We start from the raw sequence: 22,163 nt of genomic DNA on the forward strand, positions 1-22,163 counted from the left end.
GAAACTTATTGTATGCATAAGATAAGATTGTAACCAAACTTATTTTGGAAACCAATTTAATAAAGACATCGTAAGCTTTGTCAGCTAAAAATGCTGAGCTATTTGTACTTCTTATCCCCAAATTAAAAAATAAAACACTAACTAGAGCAGATTTCAATCATTTTTAAATAGTGGAAGAAAAAGGCAAGAAATTTGATTAATCAGAGAAATGAATAAGAACATAAGAATCATACCACATAAGAATCATACCACATAAAAGGGAACTTGTGACCAAGGACAGTTTACCAGTTAACCAGCATGCCCTGTGGTCCGAGGGATCTGCCCAGCAACTGCTGATGAAACCAGACTGCCTTTTACTTATTTCCACACACACACCCCTTCCCTTCAGGGTTGCAATGAATCATAGAATCATAGAGTTGGAAGGGGCCATACAGGCCATCTAATCCAACCCCCTGCCCAACGCAGGATCAGCCCAAAACATCCTAAAGCATCCAAGAAAAGTATGTATCCAACCTTTGCTTGAAGACTGCCAGTGAGGGGGAGCTCACCACCTCCTTAGGCAGCCTATTCCACTGCTGAAGAAATTAAGAAAGCCTTTAGCATAGAATTGGCCTAACTGTGGATCTCCAGATGCCTATGGACTACAGTTACCATAAGCCTCTGTTGGAAAGGCCAGCAACAGGAGCTCATGGTTATTGTAGCCCATGGACATGTGGAGAGCCACAGTTTGGCCAATCCTGCTCTAACAGCAACAGACTGAGGCAAGGAACACGTTTCTCTTTCTTTCTGTCTGTGCCATGCTGAGGAGCAGCCAGTACTGTTGCCTGCCTGGGCACTGGCCAGTTCTTACTAGCAAGAGTTTTCTAGAGCCTGTTGTATTTTTTGTGTGTGTGTGCAATGGGCTTTATTGCTAGTAAGAATACAAGAAACTTGCTAGATCAGACCAGTAGTCCATCTACTCCAGCATCCTGTCTCACACAGTAATCAAGCAGTTACTTTGGAGAGCCAGCAATAGAGCAGTAAGGCAATGGAATAGGGTGCCCGAGGAGGTGGTGACCTCCCCCTCAATGGCAGTCCTTAAGCAGTATCTGGGCAGATACTTATCATGGATGCTTTAGGTTGATCCTACACTGAGCAGAGGGTTGGACTAGATGGCCTATATGGCCCTGTCCAACTCTATGATTCTAGGTATCAACCTTGGCTTTTGCCAGACTCGTGTAAATGCCTCGCTGTACAACTGCAAGAATTGTGAAATAACAGTTCCTTAAACAATTACTCATGAACTGAGTATCTGCATTTATATAGCACAGGTTGCTGGTGTTTACACCATTGTGCTCCATCAGAGAACAGCCAGACACGTAGTCCCTAAGCAAGTTGGGTTCATCTGCACGCAAGCTTAGAATGATGCCTAGATATGATATCCGAATGCCGCCCAAATCAAAACTGAAAGAACGCACTGAAGAAAAGGAGTGAGAGGTTCCTGTGATTTGCTCCACCTTCTCTGCAGCAGGGTGGACAAAGCGATTGGAAGAGATCTACCAATCATCACTCCCAAGATGTCACACAATTGTGAGAAGGACAGAGTCTGCTTTTTTGGACTGAGGATGACAGCCAAAGTGAGGTCTCTCGGTTCATACAGCTACAGAGGGCAAGGGTCAAAGAACGTGAAACCTCTTCCCACCTTCATTGTTTCCACTGTCCCTACACAGACACTCACAGAGAAACCAAAACGGGCGCAGACAGCTGCTTCTAGAGCTATTCAGCCACCCTACCAGATTCTTCCTGATACAATCTTACCCCCCCTCCCCACAAAAAAGAGGTAGAGAAATCAATGACAAAGTACACACAAGAACTAAATGGTCACAGGAGTGCCAATGGGCACTTTATGTCCAAAGAGACAACATTTTTCTGGGGCTTTAAGAAAAAAAGCCCTTCAGTGAATAAGCCTAAAGTCTTCAGACAATCATTTTTTTTCTCTTTCTCAGGAAAAAAAAATAATGAATTGTTTCACAATTTCTCAGCTCTCTGGTAGTTGAACAACTTGTGTAACAGAATGACCTTCAGGTTCCTAATACTAAGCATTCATTCCACTAATTATACTTACAAAAGAAACTTACTAAGTAGCAAAAATGCTAATCTATCCTCAAAAGCCCAATTTGTAAGCAACAACATGTTTTCATTTATTCTTCAAACTAACCAAGATCAATGGTATGCACCGTACCAATGGACCGTGTTCATTTCCTCTTCATGAACAGTAAGTGGCCCACAAATTTTGGCCTGGCACAGCCCCAAGCTGCCCACCATCACCATTGGCCCTTACAATCCCTCAAGCCCATGGTCAGAAGAAGAGTACTCACAGCAGCGTTTTTTCACATTTTGTGCAACCACCTGCTAAGCAGGATCCTCCAAGTAAGAGCTATGGCAGTGGCAAATTAGAAGTAGGCTAGCCTGAGAGAGTTTTATTGATTCACTTTATTGGTGAACTTCATGGGTAAAATGGGAATTTGAAAAGGGGGCCTTCCAGAACCTGTTCTAACTAACATATTACACCTGCTCAGCATCAAATCGACAAGTTATCAAAAAATGTTAATAGAAGGGGGCAATTACAGACTCGTCACCACTGCAGCACTTCGAAAACACCAAGAAAAGGAAGGGGGTGTTTGCTCACTGGACAGTGTAAGTGTCCATAGCTTGGAAGAGGTCCAAAGTTTTTATTCATTCTATGTAGGTTGATTTGTCTAAATACAATTCTTGACAATACGCACTGTACAGCCATCATCCTTCAATCCACAGAACAAACAGAGGTGCTACTGCTGGAGATGGAGGTCTGACTGAAAAATGAGTCCTGTTCTGGGTGGGTTTGCATTTCCTCAACAAGCAGCTTCATAACTTGGGAGTGTTGCTGGATCCAGACTTCCTACTGAATAAACAGGTAGTAGAAGCAACCACCCGCTTTGGCTGGTAAGCCAGCTGTGGGCTTTTGTGAGAAGGAAAGACCATGCCACCAGTAAGTGAAGACTTCATTGTTTGGCTGGTGTTCCTTTTCTACCTTTTATTATCCCTCATCCCTGTTTGTGTATTTTTATGTGTTTATATTATGTTTTTAATATTTTATTTCCATTTGTATTTTAAATGCTTTCTACTGTCTAAAATGTTTTAATATTTGCTTGAATTGGGTAGAAAACATAGAAATGCCTTAAATAAAACATTATGCAGCTGGCTGAGTTTAAAACAGGATTTTGCTTCCTACACAGATTATATGATTTGCCAGAGAATATGAAACAGAAGATTGAGTAGCAAAGAAAAAGGTAATTTGGCCAAAATATGAAAAAACAGGCAACTATTGAACAGAAATTTTAGGGACTATGGTGAATGTTCACACTGCCAGAACTTAACAATTCAGACAGGGGAAGGTAGTCTCTCTTCATTAAAGGAGAGCTAGGGGGTGAGGGTCTTTGTGCTGACCAAGGACACTGGCAAAGGAGGTGAGATGGCAAGAGGATTTGAGAACTACTGACTATGAAAGCAAGGTAGAACCCAGTTCAGCTGTCCATCACTGCCACAGATCCTCCAAAACTTGTGAAATACAACTGAAAAACCATTCCCATAATATTTTTCTATTTCATATACACAGCAATGTGATATTTGGACAAATTGATCCTCCAGGATAATGCTGCCACCATTACAGACCTCTTCTCAGCCCAGGAAAGAAACAGGGATAGCCTTTGTAAGTACCTGGCTTTGTATGTTAGGAAGACTCTACAAGGCCTGAGAGACTCTTGCAAGGAAGAAGGGGAAGAGTTGATCAGTCATTATTACACCTACCCCTATAAAAATGGACAACAGGGAACTAGAACACAAAATGGGAAACCTTCAGGACAACTATCACTTTCAAGCAAAGAAGCAAACATTGCAAATTATCTGTCTTTGACCCAAGTATGTAAATATGAAAGCACCCTGAAAATAAATATTTTCTTTTGGTAATATACCTAATTATTTATATACAGTGCAATCTAATAAATTATTCAACTGTGAAGAGTATTTGCAAGAAACTCCCTCCTTTCGTACTTGCAAGAATGTGCAATGTACAGCCAAGCCTTCTGAGACTTTCAGTTCAACAGGCAGGCATCCCTCAGACCAATCTTTCCAAAGAATACAGTTTTATATTTACAAAGCAATTTGGAACATCAACATGCCCCTGTTCTTCCAGTATAGTGCAAATTCTTTACACATACATTGTGCTTGCTGTTTAAGATCTCTCGTAACAGAGATGCCAACACAATGAAATTTTAAGCTTTTCCTCCTTTTAGAGTAAAATAACAAGAAACGGAGGAGTAACATACCTTTTTAAAAACTTTTCCAGATGGCTGGATTTCATCTTCTTCCTTTAAGATTTCCCGTGTTCCCAAGAGTTTCTTATCCTTAAATTTACTTGTGGCATACTTGAAAGCTTTGTCAAGCGTATCACATCCAGGATATAACACAGATGCTAAACAATGTAAACTGTTAACAGATCTGTATGCACTACCTGGCTTGTTATTCACTGGTTTTGCTTTAATTTGCCTTGATTTGGCGATAGCATATCTTGATCCAGAAAATATATACCATGGGATATAGGTTATAATCGTATATATCAGGATTACAAATTTGATAATATGAAGAAGAAAAGGATTGATATTATGCTTTAACTTCATTGTGTCCATTTTTGAAGGCTATAAACTACGCAGAACAGCTTGACAAATATATCATATAAAGATCAACAAAGCCCTGAAACAGAAGAGAACAAAGAAAATAAATTCTCATACATTGAAAACACTTATTTGTTCATTTCTGGTCACAAAAATATTTAGAAGTTTTTTTGGACTGAAATCACATTTTTTAAAATAAGAATATAAATATCAAATATAAACAGAAAGCCAAACAGTAATGAAGTATTATTAAATATTTTAGCAGTTCTTTCAACTATGGTCCCTTGACTCACCAAGATATGAAGTTCAGGAAAAGAACTGATCTTTTCTAGATCCCCTTAAGATCAGGGTTTGGGACAACTATGAATTAGGACAGTAAGCACTAGGTGGATGACCCATTACCAGACAGTCCAGGCATTATAAACCCAGATCTTCAAACCATGACTCACAGAGCAGTCCTAAACAGTGTTGTGCCCTTGTAAGCCCATTAAAATCAGCAGACTTAGAAGAGTACAACCCTGCTTCGGATTCACTTATGGAGAAGCAAAACATGTCTTGGACTCATGTGATCCTTCATCTCCTCTCCTGCATAGACCTAACATTACTAATGCTTGAGTTAATTTTAGCAAGTTTATCAATTCAGACACTACAAAGAACTGTAGTTTTTTTTTATTTGCTAAACATTTGGGTCGTTATTTAATTAAAGGCAAATACAAACAAAAGCCATGCAGTGCTCAATATACATACTTTTCATTGTAAATTATTAATTTAATGGGAGGAAATATTTCCAAAGCAAAGGCAAAAATTGTTTCCACTTTCATACTTCCACACAGTGCTTGGTTACAGACAGGAAGAAGTATTTTGTTAAACACCAAGAAATTACTCACATACTTGAAAAATAACATTATTCAAGTTTCTTACTTTTTCACCTTGGCTACCGAGCCATATTGCTAACTGATGCAGCCATTTAACATCCGTTTAGTTCACTGGCATAACTTGAATTGCCACCTTCTCTAGTAGCTGCAATTTAAAAAATAGAAGCATATTTTGGAAGGGTAATGCAAAGTATGAACATCCAATTGATGGAACAAAATGCTGCCAATTTTAAAATGTTAAAAACAAATTGTATTGTAAAAATCCAGAAGCAATCTGGTGGGATAAAAGTTTTATATATAACTCTGCCAACAGCCAGTCCAAGGGCTCGTGAGAGGCTGTACTTCTACCCTACCAAGAAGTACTCCACTAAGGGAAAATCGGTTTGCTCACAAAGGGATATAACTGCCCATGTCATTTTGATACTCACAATCTGATCTCCACTCTTCTACCCTCTACTTATTTTTCCTAGTACATCTTATAATTTAGTCTGAAACCTTGATAACAAGAACCTAATTTCAGTTATGTGAGTTATTTTGAGAGATGCCTGATAATAAAAAATAAAATAAATATTTTATCTACGCTCTCCCATATAGCTCAGGGCAGTTCACATAAAACATTGCAGGGGTGATACATAGAACAGTCTAAGCATATAACACAGTCATAAAATAACATACCAACAATAATCCAACAGTGGTTCTAAATTAACAGAATTTCAGTGGCTTTGGTTAACTATAATAAGAACACCAACTTAGACAAAACTCCCAGGGAGGTCAGACTAGTTCAGGTCATGGAGGGGGTGACTGAGGGGGGACCAGCAGATGTTGTTTGGTCAGTCAGACTCAAATATAATAAAGAATGCACTATAAATCTAGATGATATGCCATGTTAAATTACAGTACAATATAAAATCTACAACAGTATTTAGAAAACACAATGGTATATGGTACAGCGTTTGGAGTCAGACCAGGATTGGAGAGCTTTGCCAAGTATTTGCGATCACATGCAAAGGTCTTGCCTTCATTCCTCATATCTCCAGGACTATGCTCCACCATAAAAGCACACACCTGAGCAGGGCCTTCGGCAAGTGCCTGTACACATGCATTCTCTTTTGTGGTCCTCACCTAACTGAATGACCTGCCTGATGAGGTCAGTAATGCTCCTACTCTCCTGGCTGTCTACAAATTACGCAAAACTTAATTATCCAGCAAGGCATTTTTACGCAAGCAATAGGGATGCACTCTAATGAAATGGTTCAGAACAATGCCTTGGTAAAAGGGATGTGACTGTGGACTAAACTACTGTGTCTATTGTTGCAAGTATGCTCTTATTATACAATTTCTACATTGTATTACACATCATGTTCAAATGATAATGCTCTTGTTCGGATGTCTCCTTGTCGTCAGATTTCTACAATCCAGGCCCTATTGACAGCTTGTCCCATCATGTTGAATGTACTGATGTATACTATGTAATCCACCTTAAGTCTCAGTGAGAAAGGCAGGCTATAAATCGAGCAAATAAATGTAAATAAATAAATGTCTCAGAGAAAAACAGAAACTATTACAGTTATTAGTTTCCTTTTAAAATGAAGAATTCTAAAAACTGCATGATTAAATTTCTGCCTGAAATAAGATGACAGATTTACTTCCTTTCCAATCCCAATTGCTGCAATTAAATTCTACCAGTAGAATGGAGAACTTAATATCTCAGATGTGCAGCTTTAAAAAGTTTGCATACTGATATACAGTTTGTAATCTGCAACCACAATCTGATACAGACTTAGAAAGTAACAATTAAATCCTTGAAAAAAATCAGTAGTTGAAATCTGTTTAACCCTGAGCTGGATTCTGGCCTGTAACTTTAGACTACAGCTCAGTTCTCAAGTCACTTGCTCTGGAGCACAGATGGAAAGACTGACTGCATTTGTTTGTTTAGTAGAAGAGAAGACGAGTTGGTTCTCATATGCCGCTTTTCTCTACCAAAAGGAGTCTCAAAGCGGCTTACAATCACCGTCCCTTTCCTCTCCCCACAATAGACACCCTGTGTGGTAGGTGAGGCTGAGAGAGCCCTGATATTCCTGCTCAGTCAGAACAACTTTCTCAGTGCTGTGGCGAGCCCAAGTTCATCCAGCTGGCTGCATGTGGAGGAGCAGGGAATCAAACCCGGCTCGGCAGATTAGAAGTCCACACTCCTAAGCACTACACCAAGCAAGCTAGTACATTGTTTCCTGCCCTTCCTCCAAGGGGTTTGGGGTGGTATACACTGTTTTCTCTTTCATCATTGTCTCCAGTGAGCTTCATAGCCAAGTAGAGATTTGAACCAGGCTCCCCCAGATCCTAATCTGAAATTTTAACCACTATGCCACTCTAGCACTCAATTCTAAAAAGTCTGCCACCAGAAAGTGTGCATGTGTAACATGCACACGAAAACTCACACCTTGAATAAATCTTCGTTGGTCTTAAACGTGCCACTGGACTCAAATTTTGTTGTGCTACTTCAGGCCAACACAGCCAGCCACTTGAATGCCACCAGTAAAGCTGGTCTGTATCACCTTTCCCCCTGGGATGCTTTTCAGTAGCAGGATGGCATGTTCAATTATCCTTTTATACCTTAAAACAACTGTCCCCAACCCCCGGGCCGTGGATCAGTACTGGTCCGTAGATCAGTCAGTACTGGGCCGCAGATCCTCCTAGTCCTACTCCCCGGCTGCTGCCTTGGGGGCTGCCCTGCCACTCTACTACCGGCTCACCTACAGTGATCTCCGGTGGCCGCCATGGCTGGGGGTCCCCCTTGGCGTGGCATTGCACAGCTACTGCTGGCAGTGCCCCCCAGTGGGCGGCAGGAAGTCAGGGGCACCAGCGGGGAAAGCAAGCAGAGGAGGTATTCAGGTAGCGGCAGCAACGTCCCTAGGCTAAAGACTGCCCCCCCCCCTTGGGCCTCAGTAAAATTGTCAAGCGTTGACCAGTCCCTGGTGATAAAAAGGTTGGGGAGCACTGCCTTAAAGTACCAAGGGGTACTGGTGCTTGTAAATAGGGGTCACAGGTGGTTTGAGTAGTGGGGGTGGAGGCATCGTCTCAGGAGCAGCACAGGCACTGCCTATTACAGGATTTGCCTTTATTCTCTCAATATGCCAATACTCTGAATCTGAATCTATGTATTCTTTCCTCCTTTAATTAAGGAGGCTGGTGCTATGGCACCACTCTAGGGATTTCTATTCTAAGAAAGTAAATAAAAAATGGCATGCTCTGCATTTTATGTTGCTCACAGTCACTGTGTACAGTATATTTTCTTAGACATATTAATGAATTTTGGTCCCCAGCATTACACCAATCAGTTCCATAGAAGTCAGTAAACTTACTTTAAGAGAACTTGCATTGAAGTTTTTAGTAAAAATCAGGTATGAAAAAACAAAGAAATCATCATGCTCTTGCTCATCTCTCCAGATCAGGTCAGTCGAAATTTAGTCAGGAGTTCTGAAAAACTGCCTGATATTGCTAGAGCTGATCCATATTATCCAATCTAAGCTGTGATTTTACCCATTACTTTCAAAAGCCCACTTGTTAAATTGGGAGGGGAGGAATCCATTAAAATGTGTTTACCAACTGATCAGATAATCTTGTAACAAGCAGTAAAGCACAAAGCATTGAGTCAAAGAAACCTTAAATGACTTCTCATTGTTGTTGTTGGTACTGACAGGACAGTTTCCCGACCCTTAATCTCAACTGGAGTTGCCACAGGTCACACTGTCAAAATCTGAAAGACAAATAACTTAGAATTATTAAATAATAAAACAGTAACTAAGTACTGCTGTTTCACCTAAACAAATGCAGTAACCTAACATTCATACACAGAAGGGATAAAATTAATTTTCATCAGAACAGTTCATAAAGTATATGTGTCAACTTATTTGGCTGTGTGTCCCAATAATATGGCACAACAAGTACTCAGGGACACTCACAATTAGATAAACATGAATTTCTCTCTGACTAAGTAAGATACAAAACATACCAATTCCAGGTTCAATCACTTCACTACAACTGCTGCTGGCCTTACACCAACCACTTATGCTCACTGACTTGTGGCCAGATAGCCATGTGCGTCCACCAGTATATGCAGAATTCGGTGTCAGGAATGAAGTAACCAACAGTTCTTTTGCTAGCTTACTAAAATCCTGCTTTGTGGTGATAGATATACACAACTACCCATAGGCTGGGAGCTGGCACTGACAGGACTATGAAATAATGTCCCTATGCCACTACACTGTCAATAATCACGCAGAAGCACTCAAACTGCCTATATGGCTGGAGTCCAGTCCAGCATCTCCATGTGTAGTCTTAACCAACCCATGCCTGATTAAGACTACACATCTACAAGGCAGTAAGGCAGGTATTAAAACTTCTGCAAAAGATTACATGTAGTCAGAATGAGAATTTACTGTTGCAATTTGTCTTTTGTGAGAATGCAAAGTTTACTTTCTTAGGACAATTTCAGTTACTTTGCTTAGGCTAAGGAGGAGGCTTATTTAATTTCCTAGAAAATTATCCTAGATTTCTAGGAATTCAGAGCAAGCAAGAACTCAGTACAATGAGACAGTTCTGAATCTTTGGAGAATATGTCACTTTTAAGATAAAACTGGAAGATATTCATCAATTTTAAATAAAAACAATTTACTTGCAATTTCCTTCTAAAATTGGGGTTGTTGTTTTTTAAGTGCCAAGAAAACATTACCTCCAGTTACAGCAACTTCAGCAGAGACGGCCCACAATCTCTACTCTCTCCTACCCGGCCCAAGAGAGGCACGCCTGGCCTTGACCAGGGCCAGGGCCTTCTCGTTCCTGGCTCCAACCTGGTGGAATGAGCTCCCAGGTGAGCTGCAGGCCCTGCGGTACCTTGGTGCATTCCGCAGAACCGGCAAAACGGAGCTCTTCTGCCAGCTCTACGGTTGAGGCCAGGTTAGTGCAGGAAGAGCAATTGGGGCCCCCTGTTGCCAACAACGGATATAATCTGATTTGTCTCTCCGCTTTCTTCCCTCTAGTAGATGAATGAGTGAGGGGTTGAGGGCTCCGCTATCTTCACTTGCTGCTGATTGTTGTTATAGTCCTTTTAATGGGGTTTTAATTGGGTTTTAGCTGGACATATGTAAACCGCCACGAGCCTTTGGGGGTGGTGATAAATAAATAAACAAACAAACAAATACCATATGGCATGAGCCAGTAGCAGGCAGCCAATTACTGACCCATGCCATGCTCTACATCCCAGGCATGCTATGTCTGCTGGGGATCAGCTGCAGAAAGATCTATGGATAATACCAAACAGGGTAAAATACTCCATAATGTACTTGATATAGGATTTAACTTTATCTTTACTCATGAACTTCCAGGGGGCACCATGTTAGCTGGTGATGAAAGCAACATGCTGGACTAGACTGACTAGTTTCTACTTATGATTAGGACAAACAAATTCCCCTGAAATTAACAGGATATGAAGCCCAATGCTAAACATCTCCCCAAAGCAAATTACACTTTCATTATAGCTTCCTTGCAGGTGGAATATTTAGGACTGCAGACTTGCAATACTAAGCATACAGTCAACTGTATCTTAGATGTTTACTCAGAAGACCTCAGATCAATGGGACTTACAGGTGAATATAGGATTTGAACAAATTTGATCTCTTGATGTTTTAATAGGCAAAGTTTTCTTCAGTCTTAGGGATATATAACCAACCAGCTTAGAGAAAAATGTCACGTCCTTTTAACACAAATGGGCACCTTAAGTTTTTCATGGCATGCAGGTAAGTAACAATATCAGGTTAAGAGCATCCCATTAAGCGTATGTGGTTGTCTCCATGGCAAGAGATTTTTTATTTCTTCAGGCAATTAGCAATCCTATTTATAGACCACATGCCAGAATATTGAACTGAGGACTTCATTTATATAAGTCACATCTAATATGTTTTACCTGTTGAAGTGAAGCTTCCTTTAATGTAATTACTACTTATCAATAAAGACTCTGCATCAGTAAAGACACAGTTTACATGTAATGTATGATCTCAAGAATGAAGTGTTGTATTGACTGGCTAACTGGGTAGGGTTTTTTTTTTTTTTACAGACATTACTACTACTGTTTAAAAGTGACCTTCATCCCAATCCAAACACATAGGGGTTACTGCAAGCACAAGGCTAAAGAAAATTTATAATACTTTTAGGCTAAAGCAGGACAGAATTTATTTTAGCAAATCCAGTCTATTAATTATTCAGTTTTTTGCTGTTATTAATTCATATTCATCATACAAGTGGTTACTTAACATACATTCCTTAATTTTACTACCTGTTGAACTTTTGAAACTATGTATTATTCAGCTGCACTTCAGGTAGCTACTCTAAACAAATGGGGAGAAAGGTGCTGCAAGATCCTGTTGTCAAAATAGGAATCCATTAGTCGAGCTAATAAGAAACACATATTTGCTTCTCAGTAAATGTGCACCAGATAATTTTCCCCAGGTGGATTGAATGCACACATATCCACACCTTAGTTGGTGCAATAGCAGATACTGAAGGAACTGATGATACCTCCCACCCAGTCAATACGTTTCTATGCAACCCTATTCTAAAATGGGGGGGGGGGCAGATGAGGTTGCACATCTGCAAACATTTGGGGGGGGAGTAGAAATAAGCATCACACATCCCTAAGTTCAAAAGGAGAAAATGCACCCCCTAGTGTACACCCCTAACCGATGAGTACATGCATTTTCTCACGTTCTGCAAGATATAGCCTTAGAAACGGGATAACCTGGACAGAAAGAAAGTATGCAATTACTCTGTTCCCCTGGAAGCTGTTGCCCAGGTGACGGCTGCTGGCATCTTTTAGAAACCTGTTCCCCGCTTTGCAGCAAAGCTTACCTGCGATCCACCTGGGTGGGTGGCCAGGCTTCGTCCTGTCCCCCCACCCACCCCCGCTAGGTGCACCAGGCAGCACCCACTGCCATTCAGTTCCTCGCGTTCGGGGGTTAAAAGCCACCTCCGAATAGGTGTTTCCTTGGAAACGGAAAATCCGCTTTGTGACGCGCCGGTCGCCGGCCGCTTCTCTCCACCCCCCACCTGTGGACCAGACAAAGGAGCTCGCTCTTTCCCCACGAGGCCGAAGGTAGCGGGGCTTCCTCCAGCAGCCCGCCCCTGCCGACTATGTCGAGGTTGGTCCGCGCGAAGGGCGCTTCCAGGAGCCCTTGCAAGGAAAGGCGGCGGCAGCAGCTGGCCTCTCGCGCATTCCTCGGGGCTTCGATTTCAACGCTAAGCAAGGCTTGGAGGGGAGGGTGGGCCCAGTCTCTCACTGCGGAGAGGCAGGCGGGCGGGCAAGTGCGTGTGAAGGGAAAGCAGGCCCGGGACTCTGGCCTTCCCTCAGCTCTGCAAACAGTCCCTTCTAAACCAGGTTTAGGGTATAATCACAATAAAATCAGAGTCCAGTAACACCTTTAAGACCAACAAAGATTTATTCAAGGCGTGAGCCTTGACGAAGGGTGCTTGCACTCGAAAGCTCACGCCTTGAATAAATCTTTGTTGGTCTTAAAGGTGCTACTGGACTCTAATTTTATTGTGCTACTTCAGACCGACCCGGCTACACATTTGAATCTAGGGTATAATCACGTTCAGCTACCCAGCTACAGTTGCTGACAACCTGTGTTTTGTAAGGTCTGCTATACAGATATGCAGTCTTCAGAACTGAATGCTTATTTCTGTTCAAAGTATATTTCCTTAAATAACAACATTTAAGGTAAAAATGGGAAATATATAATAATTCATACAATCAAAATCTGGCAGGTTCCAACATAGCCTCACTAACAAAAAAGCAGACACGGAGCCTATTCTCACCATGGGTCCTTTTCAAGTGGACAGATGCATCCCCAACTGTGGAATGCCGAGAGTGGAATGCTCAGAGACCCCTGAAACTGCACTCCTTCTGTCTCTACCCAAACACGGAAACTTCCCCATAAGTGACTGCCTGTGCCGAGTTATATCTCCTGAATCATTATGTTTAGGATGGTAGCTGGAGGTATGCAGCTATGTTTGTTCGTCAGGTTTCCGGTATAAGATGGTATCTAAGCGTCCATTGTGTATTTTTCAATAAAGTCCAGAAAATGTATTTCTTGCATAAATTGATTCATTGTCAGGTTGATTGTGAGGTGAAAGTCACTGAATGTCTGGTGTCTGATAGCAACCTGAATATCTGATAGCAATCTGAAGCCTCAGTGGTATATATTCTGTTGGAAACTGGCACTATGGTATTTTCACCTCCATCAGAATTTTTAAATCCTGAAAAAAAATTAGATACGAACAAATTCTGATGGGATAGATGATCTGACATTCTAGCTTGGAATCCCCTCCCAGCTGAGCCTCAGAGTGTTGACATGGTTAAATACTTTTGACCTGGAGACCATGGCAAATGACTCTAGACAAAAAGTGACTATATTTGATTTAATTATCATGTAATTTTCCCTTTTGTCAATCAATGATTAGTTATTGTTGAGTATAAGGAAGATGAGGATATGCTTTGGAACTTCTTAGTGAAATCCTCAGACTGGTAATGAATAAAACGGGAATATAGAGAACATTTAGTGATTCTGAATTTTGTCATCGTTACTGAGACAGAAATCTAAAAAAACAATACCTCAGTATTAGCTATGTATAACTGGATAGTTAAAGATTCTTCCATTCTTTCTGAGAGAAAAAGGTTCCTTGAAATTTAAATACTGTAAAATTCTTTTGAAATGGGTGTAAGTTGATTAGTAGTAATTTTTCTGAGGGTTTGGAGGGATCAGTTGTTGGATTTTAGAGATCTGCAAGTCTCTGTAAAAGTTTGGACTAAGTTGCAACAGTCTGATTTGCCTGTATACTAGGCCATTGTCAGTGTGGATCCATTTGGACAAAGATCTGATCAGGGACGTATCCTATGAACATACATTATGTGGGTCAGTAATGTGTCCATGTATGGTAACTGTCTATACACATTGTCTCTGTGACCACATTAATGTGGCTTCAAACAGTTGCAAGTGTAGCTTGTGAAAGCTTGTAATCTATGTAATTCCTTTTTTTACCAAACCCCATCTGGTAATATGCAGAACTAGATGCCTATCTTTTATCCTCCTCCACACCCACATTAATCCGATCCAACTAAAATCCACACATGAAAGTAGCTTTCCACTTACACGCCACTAGCGAGATCAGATACAAAATCTTATCCAAATTGAATGTAATGCAGAGAGAGTGCATCTGTATTGTGACACACATTGATTTACCCCTCACGATTTAACAATTCCACATGAAACTCAGGTTATGACTGCTCTCCTTCAGTCTCAGATCTCATGGCAGTGACTGAGAGCTTGTATCTAATACCCTGCTTCCTATTGTCAATGTTGACTGGCAGCATGAAGCTACTGCATATGTCAGGGAAGGGCAAGGACTCCTACATGTCCTACAATTCCGTCCATCTGTAGGAATCACCTCTTGCCATGCCCCTTCTTCTACTGTGGTACACTAGACAGTCACTTTACTAATAGAGGCCTGGTGCCAAAATCATGTCAGTGAAGGATTCCTAGAGGGTGCCTTTGATCTCAAAATAAAATCATCTTGCATATCTCATTTAAATCCAGTGTTTTGTGTTGCCTGCAGAGGGCATGCCTCTGGCCAAAGGTGACGTATAACTGTTTTCCTAGTTAACAAATCAAGGTAAGATATGATCTAAGTCATGCTAATGATGCCAATTTTGAATCCATATAATAAATATCAAAACCCTAAGTTCCTTAACATGTAAAACAAAAAAAAGACATGTCTTCTTAGAGACAGAACAGCCTGTGTTTCAGGAAATAGCTAGTTCATCAGGCTCAAATCCTCCACACACTAAAAGTGTAGGCTGCAATCATATTTAATGCCAACATTAATATTTTTCTTTAGAAAAAAGATTATTTACACTTAGAATAATTCATAATCTTATTACTTACAGAATGGATCATGAATCTGGATTGACATGCATGACTTCTAGAGCAAAAATTGTCTGCAGCCATATGAAGAGCCACCTATGCATGTTCTTGCACCTATATTTACATGTCTATAAATAGGGAGAAGTCTCTCCAAGACCATATGAGCGGTTGATAGGCGTTTCAGTTCATATGCCATCTCATTTCTATGGATCCCTTACCCTTTTACTGAAGATGGCTCCAAGCCACAGGTTATATAGCAATGGACAGAAATAATGACTGTGTATGTGCCTTTACATTTACAAATTCAAGAAGTTTGGGAAATTCTACTTTATATTCATAGCTATCATTATTTGTATGTAGCACTATCAATGTACAGGGTTCTGCCAGGTTTCTGGGAATGGGTAAGAAAGTGCCCAAAAAATTACCTTTCTTCATAAATGCCATTTCAAAGAAAACTTAATTTTAAAATAGTAACTTAATTTCTACTTTTAAGATATTTCAAAAAGTGTCATTAAAAATTGCTTGCCCATGTGAGCGAGTGAAATGTATTCTAGATATTCACACCACTCTCAGATAACTCTTGGAAGCATAATTATTTAACACAAATTAAACTTGACCTTCTGATCATTATCTCCTACCTTACTCCGTGTATGCCAGTGAAAGAACAGCTATGAGACACAAGATATGGGATTCCTAATACCTTTAATTGTATTTAAAACATCCACAGAAGGTCCCAAACTGAATAAGCATTCTGAAGTATATGAATTGTAGTGCTGGAAATGCCAATAAATCACATAGCGTTATCAAAGTAAGAGATGGTCAGAGGGAGTTTGCCATTGCCTGTCTATGTGTTGCAACCCTGGACTTGCTTGGGGCTTGCAGCACATGCCCTAACCCCTAACCCTGCCCAAACACTAACCTGGGCCAACCCCGCTTAGCTTCCAAGATTAGACAAGATCAGGCTAGCCTGGACAGTAACAACGTAGTAATCTAGATTAATTAGACGTACAGGTCATCTAGTCCAACCCCCTGCTCAATGCAGGATCGGTCTAAGAATCCCTGACTATTCATGCAGCCACTGCTTGAAGTATTCCAGTCAGGACCACAAACGATGGCCCAATCAAAACATGCCCTGCCCCATCGATCTGCTTTCCTCTTGCTGTAGGAGGAGCCTAGACCCATGCCTCCTTCCATGTGGCTGGATGGATGATACCTCTTCCCTGCAGTAGAGTCTTCCTTGTGCAGTGCTTTGGACTAGAAGCTTTGCTGCCTTGAAAGCTTCCCACTTATCATTCTCCTCTCCTCCAGCCAGCCTCCCCTCCCTGCCTTGTACAACCTTCCCTGTTTCATCCTCTCCCATAGAGATTGGTGCCTCCCCTGCCCTTTAACAAAAAAATTGCCGCCTCCTCCTCCTCTAAAATTTCTGGCTATGGGCCTGCAGCCAATGCAGGGGCAGGGGTATGTGTGTGCTAAGCAGCCAATTCCACTACTCTTCTTGCAAAAAATATACTTAATATCCTATCTGTATCTTTCCGCCCATAATTTAAACGCATTATTACAAGACCTACCCTCTGCTGCCAACAAGAACAGCAAGCCTTGTCCCTTCTAAGTGACAGCCTTTCAAATATTTAAAGAGAGCAATGATATCCCCCTCACAACCTCCTCTGACATCATCCAATGTGGATATTATGCCCCTGCTGATACACCGCAAAACCACATAGCCTTTTCTATCACTGCATCATAATGAATGCTCATATTTAGCTTACAGTCTACCTGTACCCCAAGATCTTGTTCACCCACACTGCTACCCAGAGGTTTATTCTCCATCCATGTCATTTTTATTCCCCAGATGTAGAATTCTACATTTATCCTTGTTTAACTCAATATTGTTCACATCTGCTCAATTTTCCAGTGTACTAAATTCTATCTCTACCTTCCCAAGTGTTCACTAGTCCTCCCAATTTTATATCATCTACCGTTTTAATTAGTCCCCCACCCCAATTTAGATAATTTATAAAAATATTGAAAAGTCCCAGCCCCAGAATCAAGCCCTGCGGCACCCCATCAGCTGAAACATTGACTACTCCCTGGGTACAGTTCTCCAATCAGTTCCCTATCCACCTAACTATCCTAGATAGTAGTCCACAGTTCTCCAGTTTACCCATCAGAACATCATGAGACTTTACTAAAGCTTTACTTAAACCAAAGTAAACAGCATTCCTATGATCCAGTAAGCCCATCACTCGATCAAATAAGGATATGAGGTTGGTCTGGCAGAAGCTGTTGGGGACAAATCCTTCCTCAGATCACTAAGTTGTCCTTCAGATGCTGACTAACCCCTTTAAAATCTGCTTCAATATCTTCCTGGGGAAAGAGGTCAGACTGACTAGTCTATAGTTTCTTGGGTCATCCTCCATTTTTTGAAGACTAGGATAACATTCATCCTCCCCCAGTCTTTTATCATATTTCCCATTCCCAAGAGGTCTTGGAGATGATGGACACACACTCTGCAGGCTCTCCAAAAACTTTTCTCTCTAGAAACCGTCTGGCCTGGAAAATTTGTACTCATCTAATGCAGCCAGATGCCTCTCAACAACCTCTAATAACTGGATGCCCAGGATATTCACCTCTAGGCAATTTATGCTGGTGCAGGGGAGTCATGTTCTTGGTCTATATTATATCCCAAACTCTATGGCACATTATTTTTCAACCCTAATAATTCCATTGTCTCACATAACACTTATGTTAGCTAGACTAAATGTATTTCCTCTGCAGTCAATGAAGGCAGGTATAGGAGAACTCCCTGTAAAGAAAGAACTGGTGGACAAGTTTTTATCTATAGTTATGGCCCACAGGATAGTAAAAGGTACAGGTTTTGAGACTTTTGTACCAACTGTTCCGTGGTCATCTGCAATTTTTATTGTTTTATAAATCTGTCATCGAATTAATTTTGTATGCTGCTTTATATCTTGGATGTCCTTAAAGGTTTTTGTATTGCATTGTAACCTGGATGCCCTGGCTTACCTACAGCGTCTCTAGATGGACCTGTACTCTTCAGGAAAAAAAAAAAACTGAGCCAAAAATTGAGACTTTCTGATCTCTCTCTGTCCTCTATATTTCAATAGAGTTTCTATATTTCTACCCAACAGTAGTTGTAGCGCCTCTTTGAATTTGCATAGCTGAATAAGTTATTCATGTTGTGGCGAGCCTCCCTGGCCAGCCTCAGATCACTCTGAGTTTTGGCTTCTCTGATGGCTGACCTATACTGCCTAGCAACATTTAGATACCCTTCAGAAGTAAGTCCTTCCCTCCATTTCTTGAACATTTCCTTTTTCTTCCACAGTTCATCATGGAGTTCTCTGTTCATCCACAGTGGGTTCTTGGACTCCCTACAATGTTTCCGTCTTGCTGGAACAGTAATGACTTGATCTTGCAAGCTCTTGCTTTAGGAGAGGCCTCCCTTCACTTGTTACTTTTCCTTTCATCATTCTTACCCATGGAGTGACTTTCTGGGTTCACTAAAGTTTGCCCTACAAAATCTAACATACACGTCTGGCTACAAACATCCTTGGCCCCCAGAGCAAAAAGAATTCAAGAAGGACATAATCATTTCCCTCAGAGGTCCCCACCCCATCTACCAATTTTTAACTGTTGGTTGATATTAAGTTAATTATAGCCAAGCTCCTTATAGCTTTCTCCAGCATATGAAAAAGGAAGTTGTTGGGCAGGCAGATCAGGAAGTTGTGTGACTTTTAGCCGAGTTTGTCTCTAAGCACACATCAGGGAAGTTGAAGTCACCCCTAACTACAAGATGTTATTTGGATACACTGTCAAGTTGCTCAAGGAGTGTACCTTCCACCTCCTCATCATGGTCATGCAGTCTGTTGCGGATTTTAACCACAATCATTCCACCAAGTCTCTGTAAAGCCTATTAAATCATATCCCTCTGTCCACGTTAGAAACTCAAGTTCTTCCTTCTTATTGCCCCAGCTTGGAGCATTATTACAAAGGAACCTCTGAAGCCTCACACTGCTCCATTTGACCTGGCCTTCCCAGGTGGGCTTCTGCCGTTTGCTCACCTTCACTGAAATCCCTATGCTGGTCATCTCCTTTCCTCTGCGGTGTCAATTTAAAGCCCTCGATGACTTTCCAAAGGTTGCTGAAAAACACATTATTTTCCAATCTTGATACCTGAACGCTATCACATGTTAGTAGGCTGTCTTCCAAAAAACATAGCTTGTGGTCCCAGAATCAATAAAGCTCCTGCTGGCACCACCAAAGCAGCCAGTTTACCTCCCTTATCTTCCATTCCTAAACTTTTGATGGGAAGGATTGAAAAGAATCCCACTCTCTTCAGCTGGCTCCCAAGGAGAACTTCATAGTAAACCTACATGTGTGTGATAGTGTTCATGGTTGTGTCATTTGTTTTCATATGGACCATCATCACAAATAATAATCTGTAGGTTTGAACAGACTTGGCATCCAGTCTGCAATATCTTTGTCCTGGGCAAGCATTACACCTTTCAGGCTAGTGTGTCAGGCCTGGACACGTGATGTTCTGTACTGTTCAGCAGATAGTCACTGAGGACTAACATTTTCCTTTTCTTTCCGATGCCATTTCGTCATATCCCCAATACCCTCCTCACTCTGTCTTTCATGAGTTTGTGGTTCTTCCTTTCACTCTCCTTTCCACCACAGTCCCAATTTACTTTGGACTCTGCCCCAACTTCAAATAAAATTATAGCTATCAAGAGATCTGGCAATGGATTTTCCCAGATATTGGATTCAGAATAACTATTTCAGCAGCGGGAATTAAACTTTCCTGCCTCTTCCCTTCGACTGAAGTCCACACCATGAAATATTGTTCTTGAGGGATAATGAATCCTAAGCAACAACATGTAGAGGGACTGCAGCAGGAAAGGGGAATATGTGGAAAGTGACAACTGAGGCGAGGAAAGGGAAGGTGATTGTAAGCCACTTTCGGACTCCTTCTGGTAGAGAAAAGTGACGTATAAGAACCAACTCTTCTTCTTAATCTGGATCCAACCCATAGTGTTTTGGAAAATACTACCTTCAGCTGAAAAACATACCTGCAGGAAGCCAGAATACTATCAGTGTAAGAGAAATTTTGCTCTCCTTCCTTTGCAAACCATCCCCCTTGTGTAGCATTGTGGCTGGCTGAGTTAGCACATAAGGCCTATAACAACCCTCTGTCCATTATAATCGAGTTACTAGGAGAAAAGCATGTTATGATTTGTAAGCAACCATGTACTTTTTTGTGGAGGGGTGTTGAAAATTTGCCAATATCAAAAGGTGAAGAACATCCTTGAGTTTAAAAGCAATTAGTGTTATTTCTAACAGATAAGTTCTGAAACCTATCTTTGTTGTTTCAATATGGATTGTTTATCCTTACTGCTACCAGCAGTATGCTTTCTTTAGGACAGCCTTTCTCAACTTTTTTACTTTCAAGAAACCCCTGAAACACTCTACAGGCTTAAAGAAACCCCAGAAGTAGCACAATTGTGTAGAAATGTGGTTAGGAAGCATAGCTGTGTACACGCCCATCTAGATCCCCTCCCTTTCCCACCTCCTCCAGGCCCATCATTGGCCATTTTGGGAGGGGGGGGTAGATTGAAATTACCATAGATGGTCCTATCACCCAATAAATGTTTAACAATTTTTAAAAATATATTTAAAAAATAATTAACTCCTACTCATTCAGAAAACCCTACCCATTCAAGAAACCCCAGGGTTTCACGAAACCCTGGTTGAGAAAGCCTACCTTAGGGTCTGCCCTTCCCACTGAGATTCAAGGTGAATGACAAAAAAATATATATTTAAATGTTATAGGGATGGTTTATTCTGGTAAATGGAACATAACCACCAGTATCGCAACAATTAGTGGTAGTAGTACAACAGTGAACTGTATGGCTTATTTCTAGCTAGTAAATGAAAGAGAAGGTGGCTGAAACTGGGTGATGTTATTCAAAGAAAGTGTAAACCATTAAAGGAAACATACACTACTACCATTTTTATATGATTTAATTAGGGTGGATTCTATTTGGAGATTACTCATATGTACTATTTCGATTAAAACACCTGAAGTGAAAGCAAAGTAATACAATAAAACAAAGTAATGTTTCTCACATTTTCTTACAAGCAAGGCAGTATGTGTATTATACTGACAGTATGTACACTATAACCTCAAATTCTCAAACTATGCTATGGGGAACCCTGGGATTCTTGAAACAACTGCTTGCATATATTACACATCTTCCTCTATAGCGCATAACTGGTAGTGGTGGTCATGGAATCTAAAGTTATGTGGGTTAACACAGTGAAATCCAATAGTCCTAAACTCAGGAAATGACCTTTTGATCTTATCTTGTAAAGGGTCCTTCTCCTCTAAAATGCTTCCTAGAAATCTCTGCAACATGCTGGGGTTCCGCAATAGACAAGCTGAGGAAAGAGTCCCCTGACTATAGAAAACCTGAAAAACAAGCACTGTTCTCACACATGCTCCAACTGAGCAAGCCTCTGACAGTACAGCAGTTCTTCCAACCTCAAATGTTTTTAATCAGAGATTCCCTATGGAATTAAGATGAGGAGACTAGTTCTACAAGGGATAT

The 22,163-nt window shown here is 40.9% G+C and overlaps 1 protein-coding gene across 13 annotated transcripts in view; it reads right to left on the reverse strand.

Annotated features, from left to right (window-relative positions):
* The window catches only part of ACSL3 (acyl-CoA synthetase long chain family member 3), a 60,518-nt gene that overhangs the window by 35,448 nt on the left and 2,907 nt on the right, over positions 1 to 22,163 (reverse strand). For 2 of the 13 annotated variants that reach the window (XM_077348901.1, XM_077348900.1), the window contains exons 2-4: positions 9,223 to 9,317; positions 5,610 to 5,708; positions 4,344 to 4,767 (exon numbers count right to left, since the gene is read on the reverse strand). In XM_077348901.1, the coding sequence (XP_077205016.1) occupies positions 4,344 to 4,703 (360 nt within the window). In that variant the 5' untranslated portion in view covers positions 4,704 to 4,767; positions 5,610 to 5,708; positions 9,223 to 9,317. The other 11 variants (XM_077348905.1, XM_077348903.1, XM_077348912.1 and 8 more) reach the window with 9 other exon arrangements.

The sequence above is a fragment of the Paroedura picta genome, chromosome 8 (assembly GCF_049243985.1).
Source record: "Paroedura picta isolate Pp20150507F chromosome 8, Ppicta_v3.0, whole genome shotgun sequence".
NCBI classification, from domain to species: Eukaryota; Metazoa; Chordata; class Lepidosauria; order Squamata; family Gekkonidae; genus Paroedura; species Paroedura picta.